The 21,956-nt window shown below is 35.6% G+C and overlaps 1 protein-coding gene across 8 annotated transcripts in view; it reads left to right on the top strand.

The window, feature by feature from the left end:
* ZNF654 (zinc finger protein 654) overlaps positions 1–20,837 on the top strand; it is an 80,572-nt gene extending 59,735 nt beyond the window's left edge. Inside the window, exons 4-9 of one of the 8 annotated variants that reach the window (XM_027586412.1) lie at positions 644–779; positions 3,562–3,581; positions 4,238–4,377; positions 13,952–14,093; positions 17,475–19,818; positions 20,415–20,837. In XM_027586412.1, the coding sequence (XP_027442213.1) occupies positions 644–779; positions 3,562–3,581; positions 4,238–4,377; positions 13,952–14,093; positions 17,475–19,818; positions 20,415–20,422 (2,790 nt within the window). In that variant the 3' untranslated portion in view covers positions 20,423–20,837. Of the gene's footprint in view, positions 1–643; positions 815–864; positions 1,750–3,378; positions 3,582–4,237; positions 4,378–13,951; positions 14,094–17,474; positions 19,819–20,414 lie in introns of those variants that run through there. The other 7 variants (XM_027586411.1, XM_027586410.1, XM_027586416.1 and 4 more) reach the window with 7 other exon arrangements.
* The last annotated feature ends 1,119 nt before the right edge of the window (positions 20,838–21,956 follow it).

Genomic DNA, 21,956 nt, shown 5'->3' with positions numbered 1-21,956 from the left:
TTGGATTCATTCCTTCAGTCTGCCATTTCTTCATCCCAAGACTACAAATCTGCTAACACAATAAAATGCAATAGAATTTCCATCTTCCAGCCTTCCAGCATAACCTAAGAGTATACACTTGGGATCAGAGCAAGGGACCTGTGTCTGTCTGCCAACCACAGTCTGTATTGCACAGGAACCCCTCTACCTCCTTTTTATAGTCAGGCTCTTGCTTGCCATTGTTAACAGAAGTTTTATGAGCCCTCAAATAAATTTAACTCAACATTTAAGTTTTACATTTTTGCAACCTGGTTCTTTTCCTAGAAATGATGCATCCTGTAAGTTTTTCCCATAGGTTTTGCAACCTGGTTCTTTTCCTAGAAATGATGCATCCCTTAAGTTTTTCCCTTGGGTTACACTTCATCCCTATTATAATTGGATTTTCTAAGTCCAATTATGTAAAAACTCTGTAACCTTTGGCATTAAAGCCTATTTGTGTACTGATGGGGTTTTGACACCCTACTTAGGTTACTGTAGCAACCCTTTCTCTTTTATAATTTAATAGCTGCCTCATTGACCACCAGTCATTTTATTGACAAGGATGATCAAGTTTAGTTTTTAACCCCTTTAAATTCACAAAGCCAAAATGATTTTTCTCTCCTAGGAATGCCAGAATCACCTCCGCAGATATGGAAATGTGAATCTGGAACTGGTGACTCGAATCATTAGAGATGGTGGCCCATGGGAAGATCCAGTGTTGCAAGCTGTTCTTAAAGCCCAGCCAGCATCTCAGGAGATAGGTACTTCAGGAGACTCAAAATCAAAACCAACATTTGTGAGAAGCAAGCGCAATTTCATTTCTAATTAGAGCAGTAATAGTGATTTTTCTTTATCTTTTAATACTGAATAAGAGTAATGTATTTTCACATGAAGTGTGTTTAAATTGTTATACTAACCTGGCCCAAGAATGACTTTTGACACCAGACTAGGTACATTTATTTCCAGTAATTTCCCATTTATTCTAATGGGAATTCAGAGTGTTAACACTTTTACTATGCAGACGTTACTGACAGAGTTTGTTTTCGCCACTTGTTATGTTTTAAAAATCTATTTAAGTAGGAACAAACACCCTTAAAAAAAATGCCCTGCTTAAGCACATGGAATCTCCCTTATACAGGAAACTCTGTGAGGGCTGGAACTCTGCCAGTTTTTATCACCACTACTGCATATCCTATACCCAGCCCAGTGCCTAGGTCAGAGTAGGTCCTCAATATAAGTATTTGTTAACTGAATGAATGACCACATGATGAATGTGTTAAATGAATGAGTGACTAGTTGAATGAATAAGTAGATTTCAATTCCAAATACTCTGGAGCAGTATTTCCCAAACTTCATCCATTAATAGATATTCCCCTTAATGCCCTGTGTACTTCTTTGACATTACTTCCTCTTCAACCTAGATCCACAGTGTTTCCTGTGGGCCAAAATTTCCTTTTGAGGCAAAAGGCTCTGTCAATTACTTCTAGTTAATTCTTTTAAAAATATTTGCCCTATTATTCCTGAGCCCCAGAACATTTTGGATCATTAAACTTAGAATGTAAACTCAGCAGTAGTATAAGCAAAAAAGTATGGAAAACATTTGAAAGCATGGAGAGCCCGTGAAGTGCGATTATAAGATGGCCAGAGGGAAAAGACAAGACTTCCTAGCCTTGGAACCATTCAGACCGTGGTCTGGTGAGGATACTTCATACCATGTATTATGTTGATCAGGTTAGGATCTTTCCATTTGTCTCATGTTAAGGGTTGCGGGTGGGCTTTGAGTACAGCTGAGTGGAGAAGGGGCTATGCTTCTCCAGCTTAAGAGTAAGCCAACCCCAGATACAAATGTGGAGGACTGTGACAGAGATGTGAGAGAAGATGAAGAAATAGAGAAGACCAGGAGAAGTAGTGCAAAGTGGTAGGATGAGAAGGCTACGGAATATATGACAGTGGTTTAGTGGTAAACACCCAGGGGATACAGAGGAGACTGGAAGTTGATGTGAGGGTTTCAGCAAAGAATAAAAACTGAAGAGGGAGGAAGTTGGAACTGAAGAGAAAGAGTTGGATCATTGAGGAAAAGTAAAGAGTCCATATAGGGAAGGCAAGGGTGACAAACTGAAGAAAACTATGAGGAGACTGGGAAATGTGGCCAGAGCAGACAGGAGCGAGACAAAGAGTTTCAAAAGGAGTGAGAACAGAGGAGAAGAAAGTTTGGACTTTTAGGGGAGCTTTGAAGCTTCTCTGACTAGGAGCTAGAACAAATCTGTTGTTGGTTGGTGTGAGGGCTGATGGCATCTCTCTCTCTCTCTCTCTCTTTCTCTAGTCCTTATGTACATACTCCTTTCATATTCCACTAGCATACCTCACTTTGGGAAAAGCTGCTCTAGAGTCTGATTAATATGGATGACTCTCCTCTAGTTGGTGACTTTTAGGGTAAAGACCTGTCTGAAGTTTATCTTTGCATTAACTATACAAATCACTGTCTGCTTATCATATACAGTAAAACAGAACTGCAAGGCAAATGTTGAAGCCCAAATAAAACATCACTCGTAGGCATTTTAGGAGCTACTGATTAAACATACACAACTAATGAAAACACTTTGGATTTGAAATATGGGTCCCTGTTCGTGTTCTACCACTTATTCTTTGTCCTTGGGCAAGTCATTTGACCTCTCTGAGACTCAGTTTCGTGATCTGTGAAAGAAGTACTATGATACCTGTCATAGGTTGTTGTTAGGTCTAAATAAACTTATGTAGATAAAAGGTATTTATATATTTTTAAATTGTGTAAAAACAAGTATTAGTAATTATTATTAGTGACACATGAGCATATACTAATAAGCAGTCCTATTTGGCACTACTTTCAACTTAATTTTTTGTTAAAAAGTAATAAAATATTATGTTTTCATTAATTCAAATTACTTTTCTCTATAATCTAAATCAATGTGGTTTTAATGACAAATTAGGAGTCAGCCTTTTAATCCTATAGTAATGAAAAGATTGGACAGTAAAAAAAATAAAGTACATAGAAATTCCAGACCCCATGTTATCTGAAACATTTTACCATATTAGTGAACTGGAAAGAGAATATTTCATTTTATTTTCTTTTTAAATTATTTTTCACTTTTTAGACTGAAAAGAAGTCAATAGTTCTTGAGCACTGTTTTGGTGTTGCTCTTATTTCCATTTTTCCAATCATATAACTGAATATTCTTTGACAAATATACTCCTACTAAGGAAAATGCTATTTAATAACTACTTAATCTCCTTAGGTGTACCACATGTTTAGTGGTAAAGTTTCAAACAACTTTGAGAATCTTTTCTTAAGAGTAATAAGAATCTGTTTTCTTTTTAATGTAGTGAACAAATATTTAAGTTCTGAAAATCCACTGTTCTTTGAACTGCGTGCCAGATACCTAATTGCTTGTGAACGCATACCTGAAGCAATGGCTCTTATTAAATCTTGTATAAATCACCCAGAAATCAGCAAAGACTTGTACTTCCATCAAGCACTCTTCACATGTCTGTTTATGTCACCTGTAGAAGATCAGCTATTCCAGGAGGTATTGTTTGAGATTATGTTTGCCTATTACTATTTTAACCCTACCAAAAATAAAAAAAGTTGCCCATTCTTGTTAAAGTCCTTTTACTGTAACACCAAAAGTTTTAAGATTACATTATCTAGATGTGTTCTCATTGGCACCATTCTTTAAGCTCCTGTTCAATTAGACAATCTGATACCAACAAATGATGAAATTAACAAAACATTCATCAATAGCATTATTCATCTTGAGTTTCTTGTGACAGATAAGAGGTTAAATAAAACTGAGAAGCATTTTAAATAAAAATTTCAATTAATTATTTAGCACTTTTTAAAATACATTTTTATAAAGTATTTTGCCTTTTAAATAAAATACTAAGAAATTAAATGCTCATGTTTGTTATTTTGCTTTTTTTTTTTAAGATGAAAGAATTAATCTTTTCCTAATAGGACCTATTTATCTACAAGGTGTGGACATTAATGAGATTAAAATAGTCATAAAACTGTAGGTTTTATATAGTGAAACTATGGAAATATTTCTGTATAATTCATCATTGTCTTTGTAGAAGAAAACCAGAAATCTAATTTTTTTCCTGAATGTTAACTCTACACATTTAATGCAATTAGCTTTTTAGGTATTTTTAATGATATGGACTGATTTTTCTTTTCCTTTTATAGCATTTATTGAAAACTGATTGTAAGAGTGGAATTGATATCATCTGTAACACTGAAAAAGAAGGCAAGACTATGTTAGCCCTACAACTCTGTGAATCCTTTCTTATTCCACAGCTCCAGAATGGAGATATGTACTGTATCTGGTAAGTGTTCTCAATACAGAAACTGATAAGATGGGGAACAGAAGGAGAATTGGTCAGCAGAGTCTGGACTTTGTTTTTCAAAAAGTTATGTGAAAATGTTAAGTCACTTTTTAAAAATTTATTGTGCAAGAAACAACAGTAAGTTGTAAGATATAAAAAAAAGTCAATAACCATGTACCAGTAATTGACAGTGTAAATGTTTAAAGTATGTATTATAATGAAACAATTGTATTTTAAATTAAATGTGGAGTGTTAGTTTTTTAAGACTTTATTTTTTAGAGCCGTTTTAGGTTTACAGCAAGATTGAGAGGGAAGTACAGACATTTCCTATTATATCCCCATCCCCATACATGCATAGCTTCCCCCATTATCAGCAGTACTCAAAACAAAACAAAAAACATTACTCAACAGAACGGTAATTTTTTTTTTTTTTAAACCAAGGATGAACCTAAGTGGTATATCATAACCACCCAAAGTCCATAGTTTATCTTAGGGTTCACCATTGGTGTTATATAATCTATGGGTTTGGATAAATGTATAATGGAATACATCATTGTAATATCATACAGAGTATTTCCACTACCCCGAAAGTCCTCTGTGCTCCACCTATTCAATTCTTTTTTTTTTTTAAGTTTTTATTTATTTATTTGACAGAGAGAGACACAGCGAGAGAGGGAACACAAGCAGGGGGAGTGAGAGAGAGAGAAGCAGGCTTCCCGCTGAGCGGGGAGCCCGATGCGGGACTTGATCCCAGGACCCTGGGATCATGACCTGAGCCGAAGGCAGACGCTTAAGAACTGAGCCGCCCAGGCGCCCTTCCACCTATTCAATTCTTATCTCCCTATCCTCTCCCTCACCTCTGGAAACTACTGACCTTTTTACTATTGTCATTGTTTTGCCTTTTCCACAGTATCATGTAGTTGGAATTATACAGTGTATAGCCTTTTCAGATTAGCTTTTTTCACTTAGTAATATGCATTTAAGGTTCCACCATGTCTTTTTGTAGCTTGATAGCTCATTTCTTTTTAGTGTTGAATAATATTCCATTGTCTGGATGTACCAGTTTATTTATACATTCAACTACCGAAGGACATCTTGGTTGCTTCCAAGTTTTGTCAACTATGAATAACGCTGCTGTGAACATCCTTGTGCAGGTTTTTGGGTGGACATAAGTTTTCAGATCCTTTGGGTAAATACCAAGGAGCACGATTGCTGAAATGTATGGTAAGAGTAGGTTTAGTTTTGTAAGAAACTGCCAGACTTGTCTTCCGAAGTGGCTGTATCATTTTTTATTCCCACCAGCAATGTATGAGAGTTCTTGTGTTCATCCTCACCAGCATTTGCTGTTGTCAGTGTTCATGATTTGGCCATTCTAATAGGTGTGTAGTGGTATCCTGTTTTAATTTGCATTTCCCTGATAACGTTGTGATGTGGAGCATCTTTTCATATGCTTGTTTTTATATCTTCTTTGGTGAAGTGTTGGTTAAGTTTTTTGGCCCATTTTAAATCAGATTATTAGTTTTCTTTTTGTTGAGTTTTGAAAGGTCTTTGTATGTTATATATAGAAGCCCTTTATCAGATGTGTCTTTTACAAATATTTTCTCCCAATCTATGGTTTGTCTTTGAATTCTCTTGATACTATCTTTCGCAGAGCAGAGTTTTTAATTTTTAAACAAAGTCTAGCTTATCAATTATTTCTTTCATGGATCATGATTATGGTGTTTTAAAAAGACATCACCATACCCAGGATCATCTAGGTGTTCTCCTATGTTATCTTCTAGGAGTTTTATAGTTTTGCATTTTATATTTAGGTCTGTGATCCATTTTGAGTTAATCTTTGTGAAAGGGATAATGTGTGTATCTAGATTCAATTTTTTTTTTTTGCATGTGGATGTCCAGTTGTTCCAGCACCATTTGTTGATGAGACTGTCTTTACTCCATTGTATTGCCTTGGCTCCTTTATCAAAGATCAGTTGACTATATTTATGTGGGTCTATTTCTGGGCTCTGTTCTGTCCTCTTGATATATTTGTCTTTTTTTTCACCAACACAACGTTGTCTTTATTACTTTCACTTTATAAATACGTCTCAAAGTGGAGTCTCATCAGTCCTCCAACTTTGTTCTTCAGTATTCTATTGGCTATTCTGGGTCTTTTGCCTCAATATAAACCTTAGAATCAATTTGTTGATATCCATAAAATAACCTCATGGGGTTTTGATTGGGATTGCATTGAATTTGCAGATCAAGTTGGGAAGAACTGACATCATGACAACATTAAGTTTTCCTATCCATGGAAACATGGAATATCTCTCCATTTATTTAGTTCTTTGATTTCATTCATTAGTTTTGTAGTTTTTGTCTCATAGCCCTGAGATCATGACCTGAGCCAAAATCAAGAGTCAGACCCTTACTGAGCCACCCAGGCACCCCAGGTATAGGCATTTTTAATCAATACTTTTGAATTTTAAATTCTGAAATATGTATTTTTCACAAACTTTCTCTTTAATAGATAAGCTTAACATCAGTGGCAAGTTTTAATAGAGTAGAAAGCCTTCACTATATATTGTCTATATTTAAAGTTTATTTTTCTGAAGAGAGAAATTCCACGACTAATGTCCTTGAAGATAAGAAATATAAGAAATAAAATAAACTGCTAGTTTTTAAAAACTGTTTAACCTGGTGGTTATAGCTTGTTAAGTTAAAGTTATATGTTAGTTTGAGAGTGATTGATAGTGATAAAAATTATCCAGAATAGTGAGTCAAGAGATATTTGGTCTTTAAAAGGATACCACACTCCTAAAAACAGCAATTTTTATCTTTTAGGAATCGGTCAAATTTAAACACATGTTTTACATTATATGCTTCAGTCTAGTTTATTTCTTGTAATAGTTTTTGAAAACTATCACCATAACAGGGTTTATTTCACAGAGGGACTTAGGCAGTGGACCACAGCCACCAAGCACCATAAACAAGACATTTCGGTCACCAGTGCTTGTTCATATATCTTCTCTCTACTGTCCTGATAGCCACACTCTCTACCTCAAGAAAACTGTCATTTTCATAACTAGTTCCCAGACTGTTAGGTCTATCATACTTTAGCGCTCTTATACCCCATCCATCGCTCCTCAACCCCACCATCTACATACACAATTATAAATTGTTACATGCATTAGGCAGCCTTAAGGAATTTAAAATCTGTCATTCTAGTATCAAGTAGCTCTTTAAAAGCTTTAGGAAGCATGAAGTTAGTCACACACAGGGCTTGTTATTTAATGCAGGTTTTCATGCCTACTCTCAGAGCTTTTAATTGCATAGTTCTGGGTAAGGAACTGTATGTTTTTATCTTTCCTCTTTGACATTTTAATTATTATGTGTAGTGGTGTGGACCTCCGTGGGTTCATCTTGTTTCAAACTCTCTGTGCCTCCTGAACCTGGATGTTGTCAGCTATTATTTCTTCATGTAAGTTCTCTGCCCCTTTCTCTCTCTCCTCCTTCTAGGACCCCTATAATGTAAATGTTTGTTTGCTTGGTGTTATCTAAGAAATCCCTAACCCATCCTCGTTTTTTAAAATTCTTTTTTCTTTTTGCTGTTCAGCTAGGGTGCTTTCCATTACCCTGTCTTTCAGACCGCTGATCAGTTCTGCATTCACTCATCTGTTGGTTCCCTTTAATGTATTTTTCACTTCAATTTTTGCACTTGTCAACTCTGGTGGTTCTTTTTTATATTTTCTATATCTTTGATGAAATTCTCACTGAGTTCATCCACTCTTCTCTCAGTCTGGTGAGCATATTTATGACCATTACTTTGAACTCTTTATCAGGTTACCTGTTTAAGTTTGAGATTAAACTTAATTAAACTAAAACTTACCTGTTTCATTTAGTTCTTTTTCTGAGTTTTTTTTCCTTGTTCTTTCATTTGGAGCATATTCCTCTGTGTCCTCATTTGCTTGACTTTCTGTTTTTGTTTCTATGAATTAGGTGGAACAGCCGCTTCTGCACTTGAAGGAATGATCTTGTGTATGGTCATCTCCAGTGTAAATTGTGTGTGCCTGGTAACTTTGGCTAGCTAGCTCAAGCTGTGGCTGGCCCACTGTGTACTGGGGCCACACTAGTGGGAAGACCGGAGCTGAAATGGATGTAGGCTGGGGTGGTGCTAGGATTCTCTGCACAGAAGGTACATTGGCACAGAACAGCTGAAGCTGAAGTGGGTGCAGGCTGGTCCCAGGGCTCTCCTGTGTTGAGGGTGACAGCAGATGGTAAAGTGGGTACAGGCTGGGGTGTCCTGGGATACTCTGTGTAGGGGGTTGCCCTCATGGGGCAGCTGGAGCAGAAGCAGGTATGGACTATGGTGCCCTGGGATGCTCTGCTCCAGGGGTGCTCTGGCAAGTTGTCTGGAGCTGAAGCGGTGTGGGCCTGGAGTATTTCAGGGTGCTTTGTACCTGTGTTACCTTGTCAGGTAGTCTGGAGCTATAGTGAACACTGACTACAGGTGTCCTGGTGGGCACTACACAGGGGCTGCCAGTGGGACAGTTGGGGCTGGTATGGGTAGAGGACCAGGGATCACTGAGGCGGTACGGTGCCCGGACCATGCTCCTATCCATGCTGTCAAGGTGGATGTGGAATGTAAACTGTGGTGCTTGACAGCTCCACTGACTTAGAAAGAGAGTTCCAGCAGTCTCCCTGACGTTTGGCAGAGTTCTAGGGCCAGACTCCTTATATTCTAGTTGGCCTTTTAAACTGCAGCTATGTGTGTGTGTGTGTGTGTGTGTGTGTGTGTGTGCACGCCTCAGGACAGATGAATCTGCTCACAGACTCTCAGTACTACCCCTCCCACTGTAGTGCACAGTGTTGGGAGTGGGGGCTCCCTTCATTACCGTATCTCCATCTTTCTTGCTGTTCTCTATGTGGTCTCCTATCTTTTGTTGTGCAGAAGTTGTTCAGTCAGTCCTCAGTTCTTCAGGAGGAGCTGCTCGATAAATGGTTATAGATTTGGTGTGTCCCTGGAGAAGCTGAGTTCAGGGTCTCCCTATGTTGCCGTCTTGGACCTAAATTCTTTATTTAAAACAGCAGCTTGAAGACGGATTTAATGATTTAATATTCTTTTTTTATAGATTAAAATCTTCAGACTCAGAGATACAGTCAAATAGCTAATTAGCAGAGCTGGGTCTAGAAACTAGTCGGCTTCTAAAGGAGTAGACTTTTAGTTAGATTATGCAAATCTGTATTAAAAAGTTTACCATGTAAATTGGAATTTCAAATAGAGGGGATCAGGAGACAGTGGTAAGACATATAATTTTAAATAGTTTTTAAAATATCATTTCTTTTTTTTTTTTTTTCAAGAGTAGGGGGAGGTGGGAGGGGCAGAAGGAGAGGAAGAGAGAGAATCTCAAGCAGGCTCCACACCAACCCATGCCTCAATCTCACAACCCTGAAATCATGACCTGGGTCAAAATCAAGAGTTGGGTGCTTAACCGACTGAGCCACCTAAGGTGCCCCTAAAGTATTACCATTTCTTGATATGTAGTTAGAAACAGAATATAGTCATGACTATTATAGTAGATCTTTTCCTATGGGGAAAGGAGGAAAGAAATGTTCTGACTTCTGCTATATTAAGCTATTTAAACAGGGTATCTTTAGCCTTTTCATTTTAATATACTCATAAGTAAATTGGAATCTCACGTATAAACAAACAAACAAAAAGACCAAGAAGATATTCTGTTTTCTTCTTTTGGCTAACCATTTAACTCTTTAGGGAGGGACCTTAAAAATAGAAGAGTGTCTATCTTTCCTGCCCCCAGCCACTGGCACCCTCTAAGAATAGAAGCTGGGTATGCAACTCCCAGCTGCCTAACTGTTCTTTATCCCTCCTTCTGGGTAGGTGGAGTTCTGATTGCCTGCTCTCTTATTTCTTCTACCTCTCTATATTTCTGAATTGCTGGGATCCTTTTTTCTTGCTTCTAAATACTGATTTTCACTGTAATTGAAGAGCAGGATTCTTTCCAGCCTATAAGATCTGTGTTGTCTGTTTCATTTTGGCCTTCCCTGTGAACCAGCTTAACCTCATCTCCCCTCTCTGTGGACAGAACCTGATCCACAGTTCAGTTTTGCTCTATCTGAAGCCAGTGGAGCAAATTACCAACCCTATTTCTCTCAACCATTGCTAACAACAACTACTAGTAATAATAATAGCAGCTATTAATATCTACTGAGTGCTTTCTATAGTCTATACTTTATATATGCATTCTCTTATTTATTCCAGTAATCTTATGGGATAGATACTATTATGCCTAAACCGTGCAACTAGTAAATAATGAAGCCAGAATTCATAACCCAGGCAGCCTGACTCACAGCCTCTGCTATTAAATACTGCTTACTATACACAGATCAAATATATACATATATACATATATATATATATATATATATATAAATCTATGTTGTGCTGTGTTTTCGGAAGGACCCTCTGTTTGAAAAGAAAATGTAAAGCTTCATAAAGAGTGCTTGCACATAAGCAAAGATGACTATCACTGGTTTTCAGGGTGTTTATACAATCAAAATCCATTGTATAAGTAAAACCTTAGAACCCTTTTGTAAAGTCAGTCAAAATGGAGCTTCATAACCATATCCTGAGATTTCTGCTTTGCTTGCTAGAAAACTAAAATCCATATTGGTAGCCCTTTTCTGGTAAATTTATCAGGATGTTGAGATTGCATTTTGTTCACCAAGTTTCATCCTGAATTAAGAGAAACAAAGGGAAATAAGATCTCTCTCTTCAAAAAAGAAAAATAATAATATCGTATTCTAAGGAGTCTTAGGAGTCTCAACTTATTTTTTGGAGCAAGTTGGAGAATAAATATATACATTTCTAATATGTTAAACATTCATCTGTGTAAAATTGAATGCAGTGAAATACTCTCCCATAACTTCCACCTATCATTTTTTTTTCTCTTTAAATCTGTTGCAGAGATATCGCATGTCTTCTTAAACAGTTAATCTGCTTGCCTTCTACCTCATCCCTTTGTTCATAAAATACCCCTTATTCAGAATGTCCACCATCATCTTTATATCATTCTATGTCTACGATTTCCCTTAATATATATCCTCAAGAGACTCCTTCTAAATGTCTTCGCATTTAGGAATACGTTTTTTTTTTTTTTTTTTACCTGTTTATTAACTACCAAATATTTATTGAATAAATCTCACTGCTTGGTACTGTTAAGACTATAAAGATAAAGAATATAGGAAATTAGTGATTTATTAAACATTGGTATATACTAGATATTTCACCTAGGTGTTTTCACTTACCTCTCTCAATTCTTTTTATGTATAAGAAAACTGGGTAAAAGAGAAAAGCCACATAGGTAGTAACAAAATGGAGTTGGGATTTATACTAGTCAGTTTGCAAGTGGTAGCACCCTATGTCTAATTAGTTTAGGGAAAAGGTATTGTGCATGGAAAAAATACTGGGGTATGACAAAAAAAAATGGGCAGGGATATAGTAGGTACCCAAATATAACTGCTACCAGGGACACTGATTTCTCTTTTCTGCCAGTTGACTTCACTCTCTCCTGTTGCAGATAGAAGGAATGTCAACAGTCTCCAGCCTTCATAGTTTAGAGTTGAGAACATTCCAGGGACTCTGGCCTAACTGGGGTCAGTTTTATACCCCTGACTTAATATCTTAAGGATGGTGAGGAGGTTCATATAGGAAACATGGCCATTGGGGTTCCAACCTTGTGTAGTAGAGCTACTTCCAGAGAAAGGTGGCTCACTGTGAACTGGGTAATATCACACCTATTGAGAAATCTCTTATTCTCAGTCTCATGTTCTTCTTGCACTATTTCACCTATATAATGTGTCACTGAGATTTACAATGTAGTAATAGTTGGGGGGACAGGACCTACAAAATTAGCAAATATCAACAAGGAAATACATGAAAGGCATGAAATCAACAAGAGGGATAAGATCTGTTCTGAAGTAGTTACCACTTTAGTTTGGGGTATTCATGAAGGCATTCATGAAGAAGGTACTTGATAATAAGCTCATCTTAGAAATGAGGTACTTTCCAAGTACCGTAAATTAGCATAAACAAAATGAGAATAAACAAAGCTCAGTAACTCAGTTAACCTCAAAGAGTGCCCAGGATTAAAACCCTATCCTTCTGACCCCAAAACCCCTGTTTTTGTTGCTATTAATACTATGTGACATATGAAATATACTGAATGAAATGATTTGAAAGTCTGGAAACAGACAGTTTAGCAACCCCTGTAGAAGACATGTAAGACTAGAGGACTTAACGTAGTAGCACCGAGAAAGCATGGTATGGCTGTGGGCAAAAATATAATTGGAATACATAGGCTGTGGGAAATAAACAGATTACAACCAAACAGGTTGGAGGAATGTTTAGTGTCATTGACTGACCTAGGAAAAGACAGTTTTGCAAGAGTTATTTGTTCTAAGTGGATTCTGGTGATAGCAATCTAAATTGAAATATCCAGGCATAGAAATTGGAAAGAAGTCAGAGCTAGAGATTTGGGAGCAAGGTGTGAAACCTGGTGAGCTTTTATGTATGCAAAAAAAGTGGGGTTGTGGATTGAAACTTATGAACACCCACACACAGCTAGAAGGAAATGGAAGTAGAATTTTGGTTTTATTTCTTCTATGTTGCTTGCTGTCATTTTCTCTTTTGTGTTTTCTGTATTGTCTCTCTAAGTAGACTATGTGCACCTTCATGATATTAGTCAGACTGTCCTTAGACTTAATAGCCGTATGTGTTGGGCTCAAAGTACATACTCAGTCAATCACTTAAAAAAAATTCATCAATTATTTTAATACTTTTTAGATTATGGTGCTTTATGTCACTTGACGCATTTTAAAGAGTTATAATTTACTAGCATATGATATCTAAGTATATCAGTTATATCTTATGATTTCCTTTGTCTCAAAACCCCCTGCTCCTCCCTTGTCTATCTAACAACGTTAGCCATATTTTAGAAAAGAATCTACCTGTGAAGTACTTAAATGGTCCATAGCTTATCTGTTTAAAAGTACTCCATCTTAATGAATATATAAAATTTGATGAAATTTTGAATTAATGAAATTTCAGAATCCGTACTATATCTTACACTTTTAATCTATAGTACTTTGGGTATCTTAATAGATTGAAAATGAAAAAATAATAAACGTTTTCTTTGCAGAAAGTGTACAAAACTGATTTCTAAATTTACAAGTAGGTATTAAAGACCAAAGTTTATTTTTTTAAAGTAATATCATTAATATTGGTACATAGTGATTCGAATTTATTATCATGTACTAGAGGTGCCTAGGTTTGTCAGCATATGATTGGAATTCATTCCTTACCACTGTAAGATTAGTTTCTGATCTCTCTTTTCTCTCCAGCTTCTGTCAGTCCCACACAGGTAGCAAAAGTAGCTTGGAGGTTAACATAATATCCATTTGTGCCCACTTTGTATACACCCCAGCCAGGGTACTTAAAGAATCAGCAAAAGACAACTAACATCTGTATTTGAATAAACTGTATTTTTGATATTTCTCTTTTTTTTCTCATTTACAGGGAGTTGATTTTCATATGGAGTAAACTTCAGCTTAAGTCTAATCCTTCAAAACAAGTTTTTGTAGATCAATGCTACCAGCTTTTAAGAACAGCAACTAATGTGAGAGTCATATTTCCTTTCATGAAAATCATTAAAGATGAGGTAAATAGGATATCTTTATCCCTTAATTTTAAATGAAGTTTAAATGACAGTTCACCAAAACTTGAATCTTTTATGATAAAATTTATTTGAAGGGAAGGAGGATTTTAAGGCCACATTCTCCATATATTACATCTTTCCCTCCCCACCAACCTCAAACTCCCAACATGGTACTAAGGGTATACGTAAGTGAAAATTACTGAAAAAAGACAGAAAAACTGCCAATTTGGTGTTACTTAAAATTTAATAAGCTTGTCACATTTAACACTATCATAACTCCTGTTTGTAGAATCTTATTTGCAAATGAATTTTGTATATCCTTAGGTAATACTGCTCACTTTCACAGAAAAATATAGTTCATAGTTTTAAGTCTGGTGGTCAGGTAAAAAGGAACGATGAATTTTGAGGCATTTTTGAAACTGGACAAATTTTTAGAGTATTTATTTAAAGTAACAGTGAAATCCATTACCTGTTTTTAAAAATAGTGCTGAAGTAAGTTTTTCATGGGTCACTTAAAAGTGGTTACAGTTCTACATAAGTGTCTTACATAGACATGAAGTGGGATCCTGCAGATCCTTTAACATTTTCCCCTCAAATATTAACAGAACTTTGAATACAAAGATAAGAAAGATAAAGCTACCCTACACTTTAGGTAGCTCCATTTAGCTGAATCTTTATGTGGGTTACTTTTAAATATACAGGAGACATCCATTAAATAATATATTTTAATTTTTCTTATATATTTATGCATTTATCACATCATGTCACTCATTAGATATATGACCATGTTAGTGATTATATCCCTAAAGTTAGCAGCACTGTATTCAGAGTTTTATAAATTTCCTATTTATTTTACTAACTGCATTCATACCTTCATTATTAAATAGTGAAATGTCATTCAAATGCATTGTCAAAGTTAACCTCTACCCCCATCAAAAAGGGAAAAAGAAACAAACTATGCTGTAGAATCCTTTTCAACATTTGAAGTGCATCAGAATCACCTGTAAAACTTAAAAAAAAAAGTATCCGTATATATTTTTTACATAGCATTCTTATTTGCACCACAAGATGAAAGATTTTTGTTATAAAAAGTTTACAATATAGGTGAAGTTCACACAGTTATCATAAAGCTTTCTTATTTTCACATCTAGTCAACCTGAGAATATAAGAGGAAAATTCAAAGATGAAATAAATATTAAAAATGTGCTTAACTATTTATACTTTACTAAAAATATCTTTACTGATGGAGTAGATCGTTTATGTGCCCCAGTACTGTGAAAAGCTGCACAAACAATGCTGTTCAGAAGAATGAGACATTACAGATGGCATATCTGAAAAAGCTTCACAGAGGAAGATGCTTTAAGCTGGTTTTAAATGAAAGAGGAGGATAATACTAACATGTAGAGGATTTTGTAGTTTACAGAGCATTTTTGCCTCACTATACTTACTTGTTTTTCTCACAACACTCCGTCGGCATTAATAGGGTAGGAGAAATATGGGGAGGTATGTGGGAGATGAAGCTAATTGAAGAGACTGCAGGAAGTTACAGAGTGGGGGGTGGTTGTTGGAAATCCTTAAGGGGCTTGCATGCTGCACTAAAAATTAGAACTTCGCTCTATAAATATACTGGAATTGTTGAAGGATTTCAGTTAAGAAAGTAGCTTTTGTGATGATCTTAAAATCTTTAGACTTGGACAACTGGGTACATGATAATTTCATGAGTTAACACAGAGGTTGTAGATAGAACTTAGGAGAAAGAGAAGGAATTCTCTTGGATTCTCTTGAATTCTCAATGGATTTTGAATTCACTATATCTGGGAAATTTAGGTGGAAATACTAATTGTAACAGATAATCAGAAATAAGAAATAGGAATTCAGAAAAGGATTCCAAGCTGAAATGATGGATTTACAGAAGGAAGTTAAAGTCAGTAGGATAGATCTGATCCCATTCACATTTGCAAAGGCCACTATATGCCAACTTCTCTGCTTATGATAGGAGGATACAAAAAATGAGATACTGTCCCTGTGATTTAAGAATTCAAAGTCAGGGGGTAGGGGCATACACAGTTACAAAACAATTATGTATGTGCTTTTTATAAATAAGTATAAACTATTCTCAGTGGGAAGAATAGGGAGTGTTTATCTCTGCCCCAGGGCTAGGGGCCAGAATGAATGGGGAGAAAAACTTTCAGAGTAAAACTGATTCTCAAAGAATGAATAGGAAATAGATAGGAGTTTACTAGCTAGATAAAGTGGGATTATGCTGTGCAAAATTAAGGTCTGCTTGTAGAACTGTAAGTAATTAAGTAGGGTTAGACAGCACGTAAGGGACGATAAAGACATGAGGCTGGCAAGGTAGTGATCCTTCCTGTCATCGATAGCATATCAGATGCAGGCAGTACACACACACACACTTTTAAAGACATACTATTATTGTGTCTTTTTCTATTCAAACAAGCATTTATATCATTCCAAATCTATTTATCATTTGAGTTAAGGTGGGTGGACAATAAATTCCCCAGTGCATTTATCTTTGAGTCATCAGTACAAGTTTCAAAGCTTGAATAATTTTCAGATAATTTTCAAGTAGTTTCATTATTCTGATTTTTATTAGATTTGGAAAGATTCTAATTGCCTTCTTCATGTGGGCCACACTTTTCCTCTTACTTGGATAAATAATATTACTTAATAAGTAATATTTTTAGTGCAGATTTATGAGTTTCTGTAAGCAGTTTTTTAAAAAATACAGTTCTTTTTTAACATTGTTAAATGTGAAAATTGATAAATGCTTTAAATACATTTAATTTAACCTTCTGCCTCAGAATGTGAGATTGGTACCTAAAATAAATGGGGCTGGATTTGTAAGAAGCCTTAATCACCATAAGGTTATGAGGCATTTTGTACTGTGGTTACTAGGAATTGTCAAATTTGAAAATTAAGTAAATTGGAAGCTAAAATGCTATCTCTTCCAGATTATTCTCAAGTTAAAAAAGAAAGATTTACTTATTATTAAAAAAGAGTTAAGGCTACCTGTTGAAGAAAACCGCACATTTGGAATACTATGTTTATTCAGCTTTCAATTCAGAGTTGTATTTTATTTTATTTATTTTTTAAAGATTTTATGTATGTATTTGTCAGAGAGAGAGAGAGAGAGAGAGCACAAGCAGGGGGAGCGGCAGGCAGAGGGAGAAGCAGGCTCCCCTCTGAGCAAGGAGCCTGATGTGGGACTCCATCCCAAGACTCTGAGAACATGACCTGAGCCGAAGGCAGACGTTTAACCGACTGAGCCACCCAGACATCCTAGAGAGTTGTATCTTAAAACAATAAAAGTATAATAGTATTTTTTTAAAAAGGTATTTAGTAGTAATATTTTTCCTTTTCCAGGTTGAAGAAGACGGCCTACAAATTTGTGTTGAAATATGTGGTTGTGCTCTACAACTCGATCTTCATGATGATCCCAAAACTAAATGTTTAATTTATAAAACAATTGCACATTTTTTGCCAAATGATTTGGAGATCCTCAGGATTTGTGCACTCTCAATATTTTTTCTTGAGCGCTCCTTGGAAGCTTATCATACTGTTGAAGAGCTTTACAAACGTCCAGATGAGGAATATAACGAAGGCACAAGTAGTGTTCAAAATCGTGTTCGTTTTGAATTACTTCCAATTTTGAAAAAGGGATTGTTTTTTGATCCCGAATTCTGGAACTTCGTAATGATTAAGAAAAACTGTGTAGCATTATTGAGTGATAAATCAGCAGTTAGATTTCTAAATGAAAGTACACTGGAAAATTCTACAGGTAATCTAAAAAAGGTGGTGGAACAGCAAGGTTTAGATGAAGGGCTGGACTCTCTTACAGATCAGAGCACTGGAGAGCTTGATCCTGATGATATATCTAGAGTGCAACCTAAGGGTCACATTAATAAGAAAAATCTTATGGCTCTTAATGTTTCCAGAGTAGATCACAATGTCCCAAGGCATCGGTGTATGTTATGTAACAAGGAATTTCTAGGTGGTCACATTGTGAGGCATGCCCAGGCTCATCAGAAAAAGGGTAGTTTTTCATGTGTAATATGTGGTAGGAAATTTAGGAACAGAGGACTTATGCAGAAGCATTTAAAGAATCATGTTAAGAAAATACAAAGACAGCAAATTGCTGCAGCTCAACAAGAGGATCAGGAAATCCCTGCTTTGGAAGAAATAAATTGTTCTGATACTTTCATTTCATTTGAAAATGGGAATTCTGGTAATAAAGATTTGGAAATAGAGACAATTACTGCTTCCAGTGATGGAAACAAAGAAGTCATCCCTGCACATGTGGCTGAATTCATTGAAATTCCTGTAAGTGTATCGGAAGATGTTATTGAGAACATGATTGAAAATGGAAGTCCTGATACTTCTTTAAATAATGTCTCGGAGCCTTTGCCTGTCTGTGAGGATGACTATGAGGAGGAAGAGGATGAAGAAGGTGATTACGAAGATGACGATTATGACCTGAATCAAGAAACTTCAGTACTTCATAAAATCAATGGAACTGTGTGCCATCCAAAAGACATATATGCTACAGATCAAGAAGGAAACTTTAAGTGCCCTGCTCTTGGTTGTGTCAGGATATTTAAAAGAATTGGCTTTCTAAATAAACACGCAAGGACTGTACATCCAACTGATTTAAACGTGCGGCAAACAGTAATGAAGTGGAGCAAAGGAAAATGCAAATTCTGTCAGAGGCAATTTGAAGATTCTCAACATTTTATAGATCACCTTAATAGACACAGCTATCCAAATGTGTACTTTTGTTTGCATTTTAATTGCAATGAGGCGTTTAAGTTGCCATTCCAGCTTGCTCAGCATACAAAAAGTCACAGGATATTTCAAGCTCAGTGTAGTTTTCCAGAATGCCATGAGCTTTTTGAAGATCTTCCTCTGCTATATGAACATGAGGCTCAGCACTATTTAAGTAAAACACCAGAATCATCTGCACAACCAAGTGAAACAATTCTTTGGGATGTTCTTACAGACTCAAATCCTAATCATCAGGAAAAAGACTCATCTAGTAATGAGAAACAAACTATTAGTCTGCCAGTTTCTACTAGCAAATCAAGGAAAGATTCCACAGAACCAAAGACATGTACAGAAAGTATGGAAAAGAAAACAGATGGTTTAGTTCAGAATGGAAATGAACATTCTGATGACACTGTTTCTGATATAAGCTTGACAGACCAAAAGATGCCTGACATAGAGCCAAATTCTGAAAATAATTGTAGTATTAGTGATTTAGTCAATGGACACAGTGGAATAGAGCAGACACCTTTAGTTTCGTCAGATCCTGCTTTGAAAACTGATGCAAATAGAATCAGGACAGAAAACGGTTCCATTTTACCTAGTGTTGTACCACAAGAACATAATACCCTGCCAGTATCTCAGGCACCTTCCAAACCAAATCTGACGAGTGAACATACTTCATATGGCTTAATTTTAACAAAGCCATATGTCAGACCACTGCCTCCCAGTTACCTGGATGAACGGTACCTTAGTATGCCAAAACGCAGAAAATTTCTGACTGATAGAGTAGATGCCTGTTCTGATCAAGATAACGTTTGTAAAAAATCCGTGAAAAGATTAAGATGTGGCAAATGCCTGACCACCTACTGTAATGCAGAAGCACTTGAGGCTCACCTTGCACAAAAGAAATGTCAGACACTCTTTGGATTTGATTCAGATGATGAAAGTAAGTCTTCTTTCTTCTCAATAGGTCTGTCTGTAGAAATAGAAAATGCCACAGATCTTTATGAGGTTAAGAAAGTTAACATTTGTATAGCACAGATAATAAAGCACCACCCCATACATTATTTCTTTTAATCCATATAGACACTATTTAAGGTGATGTTACTACTCCTGTTTTATAGATCAAGCAGCTGCAATTTCACAAGTTAAGTAATTTGCATAGGTATAGCCTATGAACTTGTGGAAGTCAGAACTTGGACACGGTTTTTCATACTCTTTGATCATACTCATTCACTGTGTCTGAAACATTTCTTCATTACAAGTTTCATGTAATAAAAGTTTTAGAAACAAAGTAATTGTGATGGACATGTTTTTCATTTGCATGCCAGAATATAAACCAAGTGAAGTTGAGCTGCTTTTCCAGAAACAGAAGTGAAAAAGAACCAGAAAATAATTGAAAGACAAAATTGAGCAAAGGAAGATCTTGCCTTTCTACTACTATCAATATTTTTTGAATGAGTAAGAGTATAAACAGGAATCTGACTTAGAATTTCAGTTGAACTATAAAATTTGAATTAACAGACATGTTCTGTTTTACAGGTGCCTGATAAAAATGTTACAGAAAGATCTGTCGATCAAGCAGTAGTGCGAAAAAAGCACTGCAAGAAATTGCATCATCAGTTTGCTATTTTCCTGATGGCCTTAATTTTCAAGCGGTCTTGGATTACTAAAGATAAAGACAAAGCACATTTTCTAGAATGAACTCAGAGAGGAGATGTGCTGGTTTAGACTCCAAAAGGGTTATTACAAAACTCCCAAAGTACCAGTTATCCAGAAAACCACATTTCTTTAAAAAGTTGATGACTTAATGCAGCATGTTCAGTTTCACTTACGTGAGAAACATGTTCAGGCAACTAGTCAGAAAGAAAAACCAGCTATGGCCTTACAGAAAGGGAAAAGTTAATCCATTATTAAAAAAGGGGAGGGGTTTATTGTTTACAATAAACAACTTGAAGTATTCTACAAATGAGATTTGTTTTCTTGTCATGCATAATCAGATTATATCCTCCCTTCTCTTCAAACATGGTTTAAAGAACTTCTGCTATTTGGTTTATTATAATTTAGAAACTGATACATGAAAATAAAACTTGATTTATCACCATGCTATCCATAAAAGATTGTAACTTGTTTCCAAGATGATTGATTAGGACAGAGTTCAATGAATGTTATGCCAGCATTGGAAGTTAAAAAACAAAAGAAAACAAAACAACACTTTGCTAATAAGCTCTTAATAGAACTTTCCACTTTCCATTTTTGTAATACCAGTGAATTGTATTTAAAGGCAGCAGTGTCCATTAAATAAAAAAGTACCATCAGTAACTTTGGGGAGAGATGGGAGGAATCTAAGACCATAAAGGCTATCTAATGGAAGGAAAACACTGAATTGCAAATAACTCAATGTGAATAATGGTATAAGCACACTGGGATATTTCTATTTGTATATAGAGTAGTGTTAGGACATTGCTTGATGATTCATAGTAAGGTCCTTTTAGACATTAATGTGAGTTATCTAAGTACAGTCCTATAAAAATAACTGGCTGTAAAAAAAAAAATGTCAGCTAAAATCAGGTCAAGAATTCATTGGTTTTATTCAGTTAGGAGAGTTAATTCTAAAATAAGCCATACTACTACTCATGCTTTCTTATTTATTAGTGATGAATTTGGTCTGAATAGTAATTTTTATATATAAAAGGAAATATTTACACAAAAATTTGCACAGCAGGAACACAGTTAAGATATATTGATGCTTTTATTTTCCTTGATGACCAGTAATTTTCCTAAGGAAGATTTTAACTTATTAGGCAATGAATTGTTAAAACACAAAATGTTTTCTAAAATACCCCCTCAGATATGTTCCACTTGTACATTCTCTAAAAGAGGAAGCTTAAAGACCTTTTACCTGTCAGTGTATTAATCTATAGCAGGGATAAAATGAACAAAAATGCAAAGGCAAATTCTTAAAAGGTGGAGCTACTAATGTACCATGGTCAACCAAATATTCCAGTTATTCCAACTGATACATTTTTGTTCAAAGCAGATAATCTTACTGGATTCTACTATTACAAATTTTTGGATATTAAG

The sequence above is a fragment of the Zalophus californianus genome, chromosome 1 (genome assembly GCF_009762305.2).
Source record: "Zalophus californianus isolate mZalCal1 chromosome 1, mZalCal1.pri.v2, whole genome shotgun sequence".
In the NCBI taxonomy this organism is placed as follows: Eukaryota; Metazoa; Chordata; class Mammalia; order Carnivora; family Otariidae; genus Zalophus; species Zalophus californianus.
This window is presented reverse-complemented; position numbering and strand designations above follow the sequence as displayed.